General features: G+C 29.6%; 2 protein-coding genes across 8 annotated transcripts in view; one reads left to right on the top strand and one right to left on the bottom strand.

The window, feature by feature from the left end:
* The window catches only part of hiw (MYC binding protein highwire), a 220,257-nt gene that overhangs the window by 26,250 nt on the left and 175,577 nt on the right, over positions 1 to 18,430 (top strand). The gene's annotated exons all lie outside the window — the stretch shown is intronic.
* LOC107069312 (uncharacterized) overlaps positions 1 to 18,430 on the bottom strand; it is a 111,980-nt gene that overhangs the window by 16,119 nt on the left and 77,431 nt on the right. Inside the window, exons 1-2 of one of the 2 annotated variants that reach the window (XM_089174332.1) lie at positions 14,645 to 14,959; positions 699 to 1,768 (exon numbers count right to left, since the gene is read on the bottom strand). In XM_089174332.1, coding sequence (XP_089030458.1) covers positions 699 to 872 — 174 coding nt within the window. In that variant the 5' untranslated portion in view covers positions 873 to 1,768; positions 14,645 to 14,959. Of the gene's footprint in view, positions 1 to 698; positions 1,769 to 14,644; positions 14,960 to 18,430 lie in introns of those variants that run through there. The other variant, XM_089174333.1, reaches the window with a different exon arrangement.

Raw genomic sequence — 18,430 nt, 5'->3', positions numbered from 1 at the left:
TTCAATGGATTCTCTTCTATAAAAGAGGATGGTGGTGGTGATTGTGAGTAGAACAGAGATAAGGAGAGATAAGGAGAGGAAAAAGAAATGGTTTCGAGAATGAGAATCGAAGGGAAGAAAGGGAAAAGGGTAAGAGTGGTGGTGGTGACAGATGCAAAGATACTAAATTAGAGTACTACTGGGTACAGGGAAATGAAATCGTTCAGATGAATCCATTTAAATAAAATTGATGTATATATATATATGTATATGTGTGTATATATGAAGAATTCATTTTTTGAGAATATAAATTTCCCTCTCCCCCCTCAAAATAAAAAAAAAAAATAAAATAAAATTGAAATAGAAAAGGAAAGGAATATTTTCATTTGTTTCAGTCTTTAATCTTCTTTTTTCTTTTTGTAATAATATTTGTATATGAAGTATTCATTTTTAAACATGTAAATTTTCCCGCCAAAAAATAAATGACAAGTAAAATCTTCATTTCTTTTAGTCTTCCTGTTTTTTTGTTGTTGTTGTTGTAATTTTTGTAATTTTGTAAATTTTTTTTTTGATAAATAATATTCCCTTAACAACTTAACGAATTTCATGTATTTCACATTTAAAAATCAAAATACTTAAGCTTTGTTTTGATATAAATAAGAATTTATTGTTTTCACTGTGTTAAATCGTAAAAAAAAAAGTTAATAATACATCCTTACCTCACCATCCTCTTTGCAGTCGCATGTCAACCTGCCATAGTGATCGCAGGAACAGGGCGAATAATCGCACCTGTTAGTTGAATTCGTCAGGACACCTTTCATCAGCAAACAACTCCAAAATAGTCCAAGAATCGCACTACCTAGCACGAATTTCGCTGTTCCCATTTTGTGCATGACACCTTCCCTTCCCTTCCTTCCTTCCTTCCTACCTTCCGTCCGTCCTTCCTTCCTCTTTCTTTAGCCCTTTTTCACCCTTTCTCTTCTTTTATCCTTTGTCCAGGTAATTTTTGTTTGTTCTTTACATCATGTAATCCCTTTTCGTGAACCAATTTATTTAACGTGTAACCAAATCAACATATATATATATATTTTTTTTTCTTTCAATTTTTATGTTTATTTTTTTTTTATTCTTTGTTTATTCTTCAAATCTCAATTTTTTTTTATATTAATTATTAATTAATTATTTTCATATATTATCAATTAATTAATTTTTTGTTTTTTTTTTGTTTTTGGTAAATTTATTCTTCAATATTTTAATATTTGTCTGATATTTTTTTTTGTATTATTTGTCTGATATTTTTTTCCAAATTTTGATTAAAGTCCTTTAAACCTTAGAAAAAGGTTGTTTTTTTTTTTGTATTGTGGCGTACGTCAAAAAAGTACCCCAACCCCACACAACCCTACGTCATTCTATCGGTCATATTATTCGAACGATCATTATTATCAATTTTATCATATCACTTGTATTATTGTTATTATTATTATTATTAATATTATTAATAATAATAGTATTGTATGATATTTTTCGTTTGTTTAAATTGATGATCCATCGACTGATTGAATTTTCAAAAGAAAATTAAAAAACACTTGGAATTATTCCTCTTCTATAATAAATCGTTGTAATCCAATTAGTACGTGGTAAATTCACATTAACGTATGATATCATCATAATTATCATCATCATCATCATCATAATCATCATCGTTAGATTTCTTATGTCAATTGAACACGTGTTATCTTTCTTCGGTGTGTTATCAGCCAACAAGTCCGATGATAATATTTCTTCTTCTCTGTAAAGATAATAAAAATAGTCTGATAAAGTTCTTCGTATTATTTAAATCATAATAAAATCATAATAATAATAATAATATTAATAATAATAATAATGATGACAATTCTACGACGATTCTTTGTGATCATATTTCAATAATAATAATAAGAAGAATAATATGAAATTAAAAGAAAAGGGAACACCCTTCTCAAACCCTTTTGGGTTCAAATTGAATTCTTGATTATCGTGTTACATATTTTAGATACGTGTGTGTATGTGTTTGTGTGAATGTTAGTGTGTATGTGAATGTGTTCATTCGTATCACGTTTATTGTGGATGAAAGTTCATTCTCCTGGGATTCGAAACAAGCATATATATATATGTGTACATGTACGTTGTGTGTGTGCATGTATGTTGTGTGTGTGGATGTACGTATGGGTACTTTGAAAGGAAGATGATAACACATCGTATATATTGATAAACGTTGTCTCGCGATAATATTCGAGAATATCGTGCGAAATCGATATTAGGAGATACGTTGTTGATATTTCTTTGAAGAAAATAAAATACAAATCTCGAAGACAAACTATGACACATAAGTTTTTAATCCTTGTGTTCATGAGACTTCAAGAATTTTGTTCATAAAGGTGTGAACGTGCTTGTATTTTATATAAAGTACTAGAGGTGTCTTGCCACGTGTTGTTGTGACTCACAATCAGTCCAATACACACGTCTTTAAGTCAATTGCAATTATAAATTGAGATATAAACTATCCTATCTTTTAAGTTAGATAAAACTGCACACAGTGTGGAAAATTTGATTCAAATCGGTTCAATAGTTTAGGAGTCCATTGCGGACAAACAACGTAACTCGTAATTTATATATATATTAAGAAGATATATAATAGAAATATTATGGTAATGTGTGTACAACATATTCCTTTAAAAAGCACATGGTAGTGAAAAAGAAAAAAAAAGAAGATTAAATTAAATGAAAAATAAAGAAACACAGAAATGGTGAAGTGGGTGTAATAAAAGGATGGGTGGATGTAAAAGGGTGGGTGGGTGGTTGTTTAATTGTCCCTTTAACTCTCTTTAAAATACAATCATAAACTTTCTTGAATAAATTAACCAACATAATTAACAATAATTAAATTAATCAGTAGAAACAATATCGTGATAATGTGTGTACACACACACATACACACACACATATTACTCCTTTAAAGAACACACGGTAGGGAAAAAAGAAAGAGAAAATTAAATTAAAAATAAAAAAAAAAATAAAAACACAGAAATTGGGAAGAAGGTGGGTGTAAAATGATGGGGGGGGGGAGTGGATGTTTGGAATACAATCTAAATTTGACCTATATATTTATATGTGTGAAAATTATGAAAAATTATTTAAAAGGTATGACAAAAAAAAAAAAGAAAAAAAAAGAAATTATGAAATAATTCCACGTATTTTCTCATTTCCCCATAAATTTGTTGAAATTGCAAGACGACTTCTCTCTCTCTTTCTCTCTCTCTCTCTCTCTCTCTCGTCTGTTCGTTTGTTCGTCTCTGTTCGTCTGACCGACATTTTAACGCATATAATCGACTAACCTACTTCTGACAAACGCAGGGAATCACTTGTCACAGTAGCAAATGAGAGAAAATTTATTCTGATAACGAAACAACCGTAATTTTAACACTTCAAACAAATTATTATTGCTCACACTTCATATATATATATATATATATTCATATATAAATATATAATTTTTATAGTATCAGTTTTTACATATTTTTATGTATTATTATTTTATTTTATTATTATATATACATATTAATTAATTATTATTATTATTATTATTATTATTATTATTATTATTGGTCACACTTTGTATTTATGTATTTAAAATATATTATTATTATTATTATATATTTAATAATTTTAATATTATTATTTTCTAAAAATATATATTTTTATATATTATTTTTTTAATATTATAATTATATTAATTTAATTATAATTATAATTATAATTATAATTATATAAATATTTTCTTTTTTTTTATATATAATTTTTTTAATATATAATATTATATTATAATATATAAATTATAATACAAAATTATATTATAATAATATATTTCTGTATATTATGATTTGTACATATTATAATATAATATTATATGAATTATTGTGTATCTCGGAGGGAGTGGGGGGGGGAGGGAGGTACTGATTGTGAGCCACAGCAACGCTCTAATTCTAATTTAATTATTTTTAATTATTATTTAAATAATTAATCGAAGAAAGTTCACAATTTTTTATGATTTAATGTTAAGTTGAAATTAGCATCACAAAGGTTGTGAAAATAAAGTAAGTAGTCAAATATATGCAAGCTTGAGTAATATTCTTTTTCTTTCTCTCTCTCTCTCTCTCTACTTTGCAACTTTGCAATGCAACTAGGTTGCACATATATGCACACACATATATATGCATACATATCCAAAGTAGAAGTAAAATGTTTTGCAAATATTTTAACTCTCTTACATTTTTTATTATTATTTTTCTTCTTGACACAAGAAAACTTATGTGTGTGTGTGTCTGTTTTCTTTCAACCAGGTTTTTAAAAGAAAAAAAGAAAAAAAAATGAAAAAAACGGGTTTTACAATTTTCTTAGAGTAGTAGAATGAATTTTTTAAATTTATTTTTTTTTTTTTTCACGTTGAGTAACCAATCAGGTACGAATTATACTACTCGAAAACTTGCTTGCTTTATATACGCGTATTGTAAGAACAGTATTCGAACGTTTTCTATGTTAATGGTGGTGTTATCGGTTGATCGAATGAAATACATATGTGTATATATATATATGTGTGTGTATATATGTGTGTTAGTTGAATGCTCGAGCAACAAGAGTATGTAAAAATCCGGTATCCTAATCGCAGCTCGTAAAACACGCCTTGTTACCTTACCCAAGACCCCCAAGACCCTGTTCGCGTGTTTTCAACACTTTTTCGATTTTTCTTCATTAGTTTAGGGTGGTTGGGGGGGGGAGAGAGACGGGGGGAGGTGAGGGTTTGTGCTAGACAGTGAACAGAAAGGGAAAAGGAAAAAAAAAAAAAAGAAAATGAAACAAGAATGAAAGGTAAATGAGCAAAGAGTTAGAAAAAGGTACAATGTGAATAATTTTATAGTACACGTCATCATGCCACGTGTTTTTTTGTTTTGGTTTAGTTTTTTTTTTTTTTTTTTTTTTTCTAGTGGAATATTTTGCGTGTCTTTGACATCAAACGAAGAAATTGTTGAAATTAAAATTGTAGAATTTATTGTAATATTTCAAAGTTTATCTTTCATTCTTTCTTTCTTTCTTTTTTCTTTTCTTTTGGTAATTAATCTAAGTGACATTATTTTTTTATTTTTTATTTTATTTTAAGGGGGATTATTTAAATGGGTGTGTGTTTAAAATAAAAAAATAAAAAATAAAATTATTTTAATAATATAATAATAATTATTATTATTATTAATAATAATGTAATAAATATTAGAAAATATCTTAAATAAATAAATAATAAAATATAATAGTAAAAAGAACAAATAATAAAAAAAAAAAAAATATAGAACCATCAAATAATTTAAAAATTTATACAATTATATTCTTATGGGTGTATTTTTTTCATTTTTATGGACACAAAAAAATAAAAAAATTAAAAAATGAATCTTCGTTTAGTCGCATACAACGGGATGAGGAAGTATAAAAGAAGAAGAAGAAGAAGAAGAAGAAGATTATTATAGTAAGGTGGCAATATGGTTGGAAGAAAATTGCATTGGGGTTGCTCGGGTAAAAAATAATAAAAAAAAAAAAAAAATAAAAATAAAAAAAAAAAAGAAAAAGGAGAACCCAGGAGTGAGAATGAAAGGCTCGTTGTGTTGCTGCTGCTACTACTACTACGATTCACAAAGCACGGGGTTTTTTTCCAAAAGAATTTTCCTTCTATTTCCTACCCTCTTTCCTAGCCCCCCCACCCCCGCCTATCATCTCACCCCTTCTCTCTCTTTTACTCTTTTACTCATTTTTTTGTCACTTATTTTTTTATTTCTTATTTTACTTTCTTCCTTCCTATCTTAATTTCTTCCCAAGTACTTTTCTATCTTTTTCTAACCAACGCGAAATTCCTCTTTTTTTTTTATTATTATTTTGTAATATCATCTTTAAAAAAAAGAAAAATTAAATAAGAAAAATAAAAAGGACAGAAAGAAAGAAAGAAAGAAAGAAATGGTGTAAAGTAAGGGAAGACAGCAGCAGAAGTTCTTTTTTTCTTCTGGTATTTTGATTAATTTAACGAGCTGAGCTGTTAACTTGCTAATACTTAAAGAATTGAAGGACATTTTTTTTTATTAATATCATCACCACCATATCCCCTCCTTCCTCATCCACCCTCATTTCTTTCTTTAAGTCTTTCTTTTTTTCCTCTTTCCTTCTTATTAACCCATTTAAAATCCACTTGCACACGGTATGTGCAATCACACTTAACTTGAGACACCCACTTGCATACAGTGTGTGCAATCATAGTGAGCTGTTATCAATTATTCTCAGCAAAGTTTTTGTTGAGATAAGAAATTGTATTTTTTTATTGTTAGTTCTTTGTTTTTTCTTCATTTTGGTTTATTCAATTCGAGATTCACTTGTATACAGTGTGTGTAATAATTTTTGGTATTAAGAGACCACTTGCATACAGTTTGTGCAATCATTGTGAGCTGTTATCAATTATTCTGAGCAAAGTTTTTGCTGAGATAAGAAATTTTATTTTTTTATTATTAGTTCTTTGTTTTTTCTTCATTTTGGTTTATTCAATTCAAGATTCACTTGTATACAGTTTGTGTAATAATTTTTGGTATCAAAAGACTACTTGCATACAGTTTGTGCAATCATTGTGAGCTGTTATCAATTATTCTGAGCAAAGTTTTTGTTGAGATAAGAAATTTTATTTTTTAGTTTTTAGTTTTGTGTTTTTTCTCTATTTTCGTTTATTCAATTCGAGATTCACTTGTATACAATTTGTGTAATAATTTTCTGTATCAAAAGACCACTTGCATACAGTGTGTGCAACCATACTAAACTACTATCAATAATTTTAATTAAAGTATTCGTCAAGATAAGAATTTTTTTTTTATAAATATGTTAGTGTATCTTTAAAGTATAGAAAAAAAAATAAACAAAATTTGTTATTATAAAATTGGCAATTTAATTAAAAAAAAAAAAAAAAAAAAAAAGAAGTGTAATAAAATCAATATATAAATTATTAATCCATTAGTTATATAATTATTTAAATATATATAAATTATTATTAATAAAAATTGAATAAATATAAATATAAATAATATAAATAATTAATAAAAAAAAAATTAAAATATATAATAATAATAAAATAAAATAGAAATGGATCCTAGGAGAACCACCGTGTTCTATGAAAAAAAGTCTCGTAGGTTTCGAATGGGTTAAAGTAAGAAAACCTTTCTCTTAAATTCTTCATTGAGTTACTAAGTTGAGTTAGGAGTTAGAAATTCTTCACATCATAGTGTTTTGAGTATAATTATTTGAGTATAGTGTTTTAAGTACAGTGTTTGAAGTATAGTGTGACGATTTGTTCCTAGTAACACATAAAGATTGAAGATTGTAATCATTTGTATAAGTCAAATGTGTATTGTATGTTGTTGGTATGTGGAACGTAGGCGTATGACTATCAACCAACCAACCAACCAACCAACCAACCAACCAAAGCAAACTAAACCAACCAAACCAACCAACCGATCAAACCGAACGAATGCTGGCAACAGACATTCTGCCGCCGGCTTTACTCATATTTCTATCACTCTCTCTTTCTCTCTCTCTCTTACTCTTTCTCACTCACTCTCACTCTCTCAGGTCTCTCTTTCTCTTTCTCTTTTTATTAACAGTGTGAGGAAAATGTCCAACGAAAGATTAGAACGCGTTTTACACGTGCAACCTGGAAATTCAACGACGAGTTAAACCACCACCACCACCAGCACAACCATAACAAACTTTCCTCTTCCTCTTCCTCTTTTTTATCCTCAACCACGTGTCATCATTGTGTCATACCACTAGTCGTCATAGTCCGTCATATATCCGTCATATAGTTCGTCATTGTCGGCAATGTCAACAAAAGAGAACGTAAAACTTCTTCTTCCTCTTTCTCAACACACGTGTCATCATTGTCATACTACTAGTCGTCATACTTCGTCATATATCCATCATATATCGTCATTGTAGACAACGTCAACAAATGTGAATGAAAGTATATTATGAAATCCTCTCATTCTCTTTCACCAAAGCTGTTCCTGCCATGTTCTGCCATGTTTTGTGTGTTTGCAGTTCGTTAACACAAACGAATATTCCCATAATTTTCTATACGAGAATTTTGTTAGGGTGGTTTCCTTTTGTTTTTTGTTTTTTTTATTTTTTTTGTTATCAACCCCCAACTTTTCTCGCTTTCCTACACCCCACTTTTTCTTCTCTGTACACACATACACATGTATATATATATATATATATATATATATATATATATATATATATATATATACACAAACGTAATAACCACAATCACAATTACAACCACGAAACCGACGACGAGAAAGTTTCGAAGAGTATTAGTGAGTCTCGAGTGGAATGAATGGGGTTCTTCTACCCCTTCTTCTTCTTCCCCTTCAGTTATTTTTTCTTTTTTATCTTTTTCATTCATTCATTTACTCGTTCTATTCCGAAAACGATATATATATATATATGTATGTATATATAACTCGTGGGAGGGGAGTAGAAGTAATAGTAGTGGCCACTTTAAAATGAATTGCCCTGAAACGACGAGACACAGGTCGAGTTAAACTTCATACTTTTCTTTTTTTCTTTTTTTATTTCTTTCATTTTTTGTCTCATTTCTTCATTTTCATTCTCCTTCTACTTTTATTTCACTCCCCCACCTGACTCCTATCCTCTCTAACCAACCCTCTCGTGACGATGATGTAATTAAGCGAGGCAACATTGTAGCATCAGTAGTAGTAGGCAGCTTTAAAGGTAAAAAAAAAAAAAAAAAAAAAACTTTAAAGAAGAAGAAGAAGAAGAAGAACCTTTCGTTAATTATTATTCCCTTGTCGTTTCTTTGTTATTTATTTTTAATTGCTTTTACGATACAAAATGGTGCACTTAATAACTCGCTAAAATACAAGGCACATATTATTATCATCATTATCATTCTTTTTCTTGTATAAAAAGTTGTTTTTTTTTACGAATGAAAATTTACGATTAAATTGACCATTCATTTTGTTGACAAAAAAAAAGAAAAAAAAAAGAAAAAAAACATAGAAAACGAATGAAAATTTGCAACTAAATTGACCTATCATTTCTCACACTTTTCCTTTTCAAAAAGTTAGAAGATAGAACAGGTCGTTTCATTCTGAATTAGACGACTATTGGATGTTTCAATACACCCTGTGTATATTCCACACACGCTTTACTTCCCCTCACTCCCCTTTTCAACCCTCATCCCCCATTCTTTATGTCTTCGATATATGTATACAGTATTTTCTATTCCTTCGAGGATGGGTTGCAATTTTGAAAAACGTTCACTTCTTTTCTTTTTTTGTTTTCTCAGTACAATCGAGATCACGATATTTTCACCTTATCATCTTATTTTCTTTTTATTTTATTATTTTTTTTTTTTTCAGAATTATATTCATCTCTTTCTATCTAACTTTCATGAATAAACCGGTTATCATATACCCTTCACAATTTATGATACTTTCAAACGCATTCAATTTATATTCAAGATAAGTGTTCACTATTTTTCTGAGATACAACGATACAAAGAAACAGTCAGTCAGTCAGAATCAGTCAGTCAGACATCCAGTCATTCATTCAGTCAGTCAGACATTCATTCAGTTAGTAAGTCAGTAAGTCAGTTTCATCGCCACAAATACCAAACCCCACCCAGTGTTTCCATCCCTGAGCTTGACCCTGTCCACTCGCGGACTTCGTAGCCCACTTCTTTAAGATCCCGAACCAATATTGTCCTCCCATCCACGTCTCGGTCTACCCAGTGGTCTTTTCCCGTTGCTATACCGATCAGTATTTTATACACCGTTCGATTCACCCCCATGCGCGCCACGTGACCTGCCCATCTTAATCGGCGCGATTTTACGACGTTAATGATGTCCGGTTTTGTTGTACAGTCAGGTGTACCTCTACGTTATGGGGTTTTCTCCGATTCGGTCGTTTCCTCATCGCGTTTTGCACCCGAAGATTTGACGAACAACTTTATTTTCGAAAAGTTTCAATTTCTTTTCGTCCCGTGACGTAAGTGACCACGTTTGGGTACCATAAAGGATTACTGGTAGGATGATTGTCCTGTATATCCTGATTTTGAAGCGCCTAGACAGCAATCGTGAGCTGAGACATTGTCTAAATTGATTCTTAAAGTAGAAGAATAGAAATTTGTGTGTGTGAGAGGGAGAGAGAGAGAGGAGTTTAACTATGATAAAAGACAATTACTATGTTTAAGGGAAAGATTATTAAGATCGAGTATCTCAAAGGGACGGAAATGGTCGTTTGTTTTGATGGAAACAAGTTACTTAATCCAGCAATTTGAATGAACCTTTTGTCAAATTGATATTTATTGTTATCTCTTCCCCTCACCCCTAGATTATTTTTTTAAATTGATTGATTTATCGTAAGAGTTAAAAACACAAATTTTCTTCAACCCCTTCAGACCTCTGTGCACATTGTTGATATACATAATAATAATTTATGTACAATTATGTTACAAATTTAATGTTGCAAATTTTCGTTTAAGGATCCCACATCTCTATTAAAATTTATTTATAATTTTGCAAATTATTAAATAAATAAATAAAATGTGTATCGTTGTTTTATGAAACATTAAACTCACATGAATGTTTTAATTTTCGTATTAAAAATAATTGTTTATTAAATGGAACAACAATTTGGATCTAAAGGGGTTGTTAAATTAAAAAGTTTAATATAATTTTAGTCGAATAAAAAATATCCACCCCTTTCCCGTTGGGCAGCTGTGATTGTTCGTGAAATTTGTTCGATGATTTAATTAATTTCGTTTCAAGAAATTCGAAGCCACCTACCCCACCACCCATCTACCCAACACCACCCGATGTGTGTTGTCCAATTTAGTAACCTACTTTTGCTTAGTTTTGTTCGTTCTTTTAATTATTATTTTTTATTTTTTTATTTTTTAATATATACTCTTGAGAAAATGAGAGCAAATGTACGATCAACTTTGACACAACCAACAACGTTCATCAATTACGAAACGTGACGAAATGAAACGGAAAAATTTATAAACGATTTGATCCAATTTTCGATGAATATAATATCACATAATGATAATAATGATAATAATAATAATAATAATAATAATAATAATAATAATAATAATAATAATAATCTAAAGTTACGTGTCATAAAACGTAAATGAAACTCGGATTATTTCTATCTTTTTTTTTTAATATACGAGCCATGTTTTCACAACGTTAACGATTTTCGAAATTTATAAAACATAAAAAATTGCACAAAAAAAATTGTATTTTTCTATCGACCAAACTCGTTTAAAATTTTTCCCCGAATACCAATAATCCAAATTCACGGTGTGGTTTTTCATTTTATTGAAAAAATAAAATTAAATAAAATATACATATATATATATTAAAACACACACAACACACACAATGTTGCACGTGTTATATGAGATATTTCAAATGATCGGTATGATTGATTTTGAGTTGCTTTTCCTAGTGTCAATCAAAAGTTAAACGAAAAAGGTTTGTGATACAACAACAACAACAGCATCAGCATCATCATCATCGTCATTATCGTCATCATCGTCATCATTGACACGTGTTATGTTTGTTAACAACAAACCTACCTACCCGTCATCGTTTCAAGTCCTCGAATCTGACAAACGTTTCTCGATAAAATCCGTTTATTCTCACACGACGAAAATCATTGATTATATATCTATATATATCTATATCTATATATATCTATATATATATATATATATAGTATATATATCGGAAAACGATCGTACGTTTTGATAGGAGTTGGCACATGTCGACGTTAACGTAGGTTGCTGTTACAGCTGTTGTTGTTGTTGTTAAAACATTGCAGCAGAAACAAACACAAATAAGAAAAAATAAAAAAAAAAGTTAAGTTCGGACATCTGTAAAATTTCGTTTCATTTATGAGAAAATACAGCCATAAGTTGTATGTGGTTAGAGTACAAGTTTGTTCAGTTCAATGAAAAAAATATGAAAGTTAAAAGGTCAAAGATGAAAGGAGTTTAAAGAACGCGTTCGTGTAATAGTAGTATCATATAACGGGTGTTAAAATAATAAAAGAATGAGATAACAAGTCTTGACACACACTAATACACACGAATCATAGTGTGGTGATGCCCACGTGGGAAATCATGCATTACCGTTCCTAGTTCGCGATTAATCAGACAACACTTCAATATGTGTTTTAGAGAATGTTTTAAACTAGAGTAATGTTGAATAAATAATGTTTTTTTAATATTATTTAACACTTTGGTTACATTTGGACGTATTAATACGTCATGCATTTGTTTAAGCAAAGATGCATAGGACGTTTGAATACGTCGTTGAAACTGTGACGAGGATTTCATTTGAGTTCATTTTGGGGTTTATTTCAAAGTAGTGTGTAAATTTGGGATATTATTAGTATTATTATTTATTATAATATTTAATATTAATTTAAAAATTGTTATTATATATTTTAAAGTATTTTTTAAATATTATTTGATACTGAAAAGTGTTAAACTGGATGAGTTTAACACAAAAATTGTGCAAGTTCATCGAACCTTGATACAACTCTCGTTTATTTCAAAGTAAATCCCTCATTTTTATATTTTATTATTATAAATAATATTTAATATTAATTTAAAAATTGTTATTATATATTTCAAAGTATTTTTTAAATATTATTTGATATCCAAAAGTGTTAAACTGGACGAGTTTAGCACACAAATCTTGCAAGTTCATCGAACCTTGATACAACTCTCGTTTATTTCAAAGTAAATCCCTCATTTTTATATTTTATTATTATAAATAATATTTAATATTAATTTAATTTATTATAATATATTTTAAAGTAATTTTTAAATATTATTTGATACCGAAAAGTGTTAAACTGGATGAGTTTAACACAAAAATTGTGCAAGTTCATCGAACCTTGATACAACTCTCGTTTATTTCAAAGTAAATCCCTCATTTTTATATTATATATTATTATTATTATTATTATAATAAATAATATTAAATATTTATTTAAAGATTATTTTAATAAATTTCCAACAAATTTTTAAACAAAATTTATAACCAAAAGTTTCAAATAAATTTTGCACAAAGTATCGTGCAAATAAATGAAATTGTATAATAATAAAACCCAAAATAATATAAACGGTGAATAGAAGTAGACAAAATTAAAGGTGATGGTAATGTAATGGTGGTTGGTGATGGTTGAGGATGGGATTTCATTTAAACGACGTAGGTGGTCGAAAAAGGAAAAGGAAGAAGGGGGAAGGGAGGGCTCCCCGTTGGGTTATTCGTTGTTCGCATTTGAGATCGATTCGTGCGTTGCTCGATCTTGCAAAGGGCACACCCTTCGTGAGAGTATAACAGAAAAATAGAAAGAAGGATTTCTTCATACTATGGTTTTCATCATATCTCATGGGAACATTTAAGAATATTTCAAAACTCGTCTCTCGTGTGTCAGTTCGTGTTCTTAATTCATCTTAACACGTTGTGTGGTATTTAAAAGATTGTTATATAACTATGACGATGACTGTACACCACTACTACTACTACTACTATTTATTCGTGAAGAAAAAAAATTATCATAGTGATTCGTATCACGTATATGTGTGTGTGTGTGTTTGTTTTTTAATGATATTATTATTCATAAAGTTTGTATATTAATTCAACTGTGTATGTTAAAGCTCATTACAGTTATGTTTATTAATATACACGTATGTGTGTATTTTTTGTTGTTATTAATTTGTTGCATTATAAATTCGTAGTATTATTTATAAACTGTGTATATTAAATAACATTAAACTTATGTTTATTAATATACACGTAAAGTATATATGATTTTCGTAGTATAAAAAATTCATATGTGTGTGCATATTTGAGTATGTGTTTTTTACTAATCCGTGGTATTTATTCATAAACTGTGTATATAAAACAACATTAAAGTTATGTTTATTAATATACACGTAAAATATATATGATTTTTGTAGAATGAAAAGAAGGTCATGTGTGTGTATATGTATATGTGTATATGTATATTTATATATGTGTGTGTGTGTTTGTGTGGTAATCCTCTATTTAAACTCGTTATTAACGATCGGGAATTATGATGATACGTTTGAAGATAGTCTTTTAAAAAAGACATGATCTTTGAACTAAACGACATTTCTATATATACATACATATACATATATGTATATATATATATGTATGTATGTATTCTCGCGTAATCTCGAATAGTTTAGTATTATCTAGCAAATTCTATCATCTCGTGCCTGTCTATCCAAGAAAATGAAACTTTATAACATCCACGATATTAAGTGTGTATATATATATATATATATTTATAAATTATGATCATTGATCATCATCATCATTTTAAGCAACATAATCTTCGTCTAAATGATGCACAATTGATTCCTTGTCGATGAATTATCATACATTCATTCATTTTGATTGATTTATTTTATTTCATTCGAAGTATATCACTTGATTTTTCTTTTTTTATTTAAAAAAAAAAAAACACTAACCACCACATTCACTGATGTTAATATATTCACGTAAAGATCTCGTACGTTACGAGGATCAAGGTCATCGTCATCACGTTACGCGTAATAGCTGATCGAAATGAATCGTCCGATTTTATTCATTAAATTCATTTGTTGATTTTATTTGTTTTTTTGTTTATTAGAAAATAGCATGGAATTTCACTGTTTTTTTTTTTCTTTTAACTTCGTATACGATTTGTTCGATAATAATAATAATTAATAAAAAAAAAAAACTATGACGATGCGTCTCGTATGACGCGCGGACAGCAACTGGCCGGCCTTTCGAATTCTCGGCTGGTTTGCACCTCTCCCTCCTTCCTCTGAGTTCTCCCGACGACGGTTATCGCACACACGGCACGAGTTTCTCCCACCACCATTACCCAGTTTCTCTCCCCACCTAGAATTTCTCTTGACACGAGCACCCCCTCCCCTTCCCGCCACCCAGTCGTTTCCCTCGTCTCCCCTCTCCACTTTCTTCTGCTCTCTCTGTCTCTCTCTCACCCTCTCACTCTCAACCCTTTTTTATTTTCTCAAATCTTCTCCGTTACTTCTTCCTCGTGAGAAAAATCATTCTTCTGCTATTTTCTTTTTATTTTATTTTATTTTTTTTTATTTTTTTTTCTATCTTCGTTTATTTAATTTGAAATTCATTCGCAAAAATTGTGGTGTCTCCAATTGCTTATCTTCTATCTTTGTCCTTGTCTGTTTGCTGGCCCTTATCTTTCACGAGATTAAAGACGAACGATGAATTTATTTGCGCACAATTCATGGGACTTACAATTGCGCAATTTTTTCTACGTGTGTGTGTTTGTTCGTTAATGTTGTACGTGTATATACACGGTAATATATAGAATAATCGCCTGATCGTTCGTAAACGTTTATTTTACAAAAAGTTTTTAACCAGTTAACTGTGGCACTCCATTTTGAAAATTTGTACCGCTGTGTGTCGCTACAATCGATCGATTACAAGTTTTGAGGTTACAATTGCTCATTTTCAGGATAAAAGGAACTCTACAAAGTTCAAGAACTCAAGAAGTTCAAATCTTGAATTTCTTTTAACTCATCTTGAAATTGAAGAATAAGTTTCGTTTCCTCCCTCCCCCCCGAAAAAAATTGTTACAATTTAAATAGCAACAAATCATGAGACTACGTTTTACGTATGACGAAATCAAACTCAGTTAACTGATTAAAAAGATAACACAGTTATTTTCCACGTATCATTTGATTCACATCATCGTTCATCGTCATCGTTCATCGTCACGTCATTTTTATTTCTAACACGACACGATAAGAAAAAAAAAAAAAAAGAAAAAACGAGGAAATAATATATCGAGATTTTTATTCTAAAAACTCCCCAAAAAAAGTGGTGTACAGTTTTACGTAACTTCAGTTTAACTAGCGACGACCAACAAGGTGTGTGGGTGGGTAAAGGGGGTATTAGTCTGACGTTACGAGCATTCCAGGTTTATATGTGGGCTAACTGCTTTTTGGACTCTCTCTCTCTCTCTCTCTCTCTCTCTCGTGTTAATTAAACGGTGATTAATTATGTCGAGAGGTTTTGATAAAAAGCTTTAGCCTTGTACTATTACTGGGCTGCGTAAAGTTTACGGAACGTGTGTGTTAGTTTAATGTTCAAAGGTTTTCGTTGAATCGTTTATCGTTAACCGTCATTGCAACGTTCCAGTTATTCCTTACGTTTTATTATTATTATTTATGAAGAAAATCAGAAATCATCAGTCATGTTTTATACATCAGAATCAGTCAGTCATACATTCAGTCAGTCAGAATCAGTCAGAATCAACCAGTCATTCAGTAAGTCAGTCAGAATCAGTCAGCCAGTCAGAATCAGTCAGAATCAGTCAGTCAGACATTCAGTCAGTTATACATTCAGTCAATTAGACATTCAATCAGTCAGTCAGAATCAGTCGGTCAGACATTCATTCGGTTAGTAAGTCAGTCAGTCAGTTTCATCGCCACAAATACCAAACCCCGCCCAGTGTTCCCATCCCTGAGCTTGACCCTGTCCACTCGCGGTCTTCGTAGCCCACTTCTTTAAGATCCCGAACCAATATTGTCCTCCCATCCACGTCTCGGTCTACCCAGTGGTCTTTTCCCGTTGCTATACCGATCAGTATTTTATGCACCGTTCGATTCACCCCCATGCGTGCCACGTGACCTGCCCATCTTAATCGGCGCGATTTTACGACGTTAATGATGTCCGGTTTTGTTGTACAGTCAGGTGTACTTCTACGTTATGGGGTTTTCTCCGATTCGGCCGTTTCCTCATCGCGATTTGCACCCGAAGATTTGACGGACAACTTTATTTTCGAAAAGCTTCAATTACTTTTCGTCCCGTGACGTAAGTGACCACGTTTGAGTACCATAAAGGACTACCAGTAGGATGATTGTCCTGTATATCCTGATTTTGAAGCACTTAGACAGCAATCGTGAACTGAATAATTTATTGATCGAATAAAAGCATGGCATTGTGGGTTATAACATTTGAAATATTGAAATAAATGTTAATCAATGTTTGAGAACATTTTTTCTATGCCTTTTAGGTATTACTCTCAATGAAGTTGACTTCGTTCGAAATTATTTGATTATTTCTGTATGTGTCTGTGTGTGTGTGTTTTTGATTTTTTTTATGTTTCTTTTCTAATTATTTCATTTTGCTAAGAGGATATATTTTTTGTTTTTAAATAACTGTAACGTCAACCTACTTTTCGTAACATTTGTATTTATGAGGAACTTTATTTTCCCTTTTGCACGATGAAAGCTCCTTCTTCTTCTTCTTCTTCTTCTTCTTCTACTATTGTTTTTAATTTTTATTTTTTTTTTTTATATGCGTTAGGACACCTCGACCTTTTAAACTTTCTGGTTAATACGACATTTTTCTCGCGTTTCTCATTTCTCTTTCTCTATCTGACAGAATAAAACTTTTCTCTCTCTCTCTCTCTTTATTTCGCGTGCACACCTTACTATTATTTTTTTTTTTTTGCTATCCACACATACATACCTATATACATATATAGAGTTTTCCATTTGGTGCAGCGTGTCATTCTGCATAACGTTATGTCGCGTTAAAAATCCCGAAAGAAAATCTCACGCGAATGATCGCGAATAAACTCGACTTTTTCACCTTTAACTTAACTGTTAGTCAAGAGAGAGAAAGAGAGAGAGAAAAAGAGAGAAAAAGGGACCTCGAGATTCAAGCCCTTTTAGCATAATATATATTCATTCTAGATAAGAATTTGTATGATCGATTTGTCGTAATGTCATGCACCTCGTTTGTCTTTTATAAAGTGTGACAAATCTTTAAATACGTTGGAATAATTTGTTTTCAAATAGATATAAACAAAAGATTATTATTATTATTATTATTATTATTATTATTATTATTATTATTATTATTATTATTATTATTATTATATATGATATTTAAGGTTTCCTAATTCATTTATATTTTGTATTTAATTATTAAACAAGTATACATATATATTATAATTTAATAAATAATTTATATATATATTATAATTATTAATTAATTATAGTTATATTATAATTACATATGATATTGTAATTTAATTTAATAATTATATATATAATAATTAAATATAAAATATAAATTAATAATAATTAAATATAGAAAATATATTCATTATATATATATATATATATTATATAATTAAAAATTAATATTTAATATTAATATTATAAATTATTAATTATATACATGTATATATATATATAGAACATTTTAGAAAT

The sequence above is a fragment of the Polistes dominula genome, unplaced genomic scaffold (assembly GCF_049000335.1).
Source record: "Polistes dominula isolate Pdom_NZ unplaced genomic scaffold, Pdom_raw_medaka contig_83, whole genome shotgun sequence".
NCBI lineage: Eukaryota > Metazoa > Arthropoda > Insecta > Hymenoptera > Vespidae > Polistes > Polistes dominula.
This window is presented reverse-complemented; position numbering and strand designations above follow the sequence as displayed.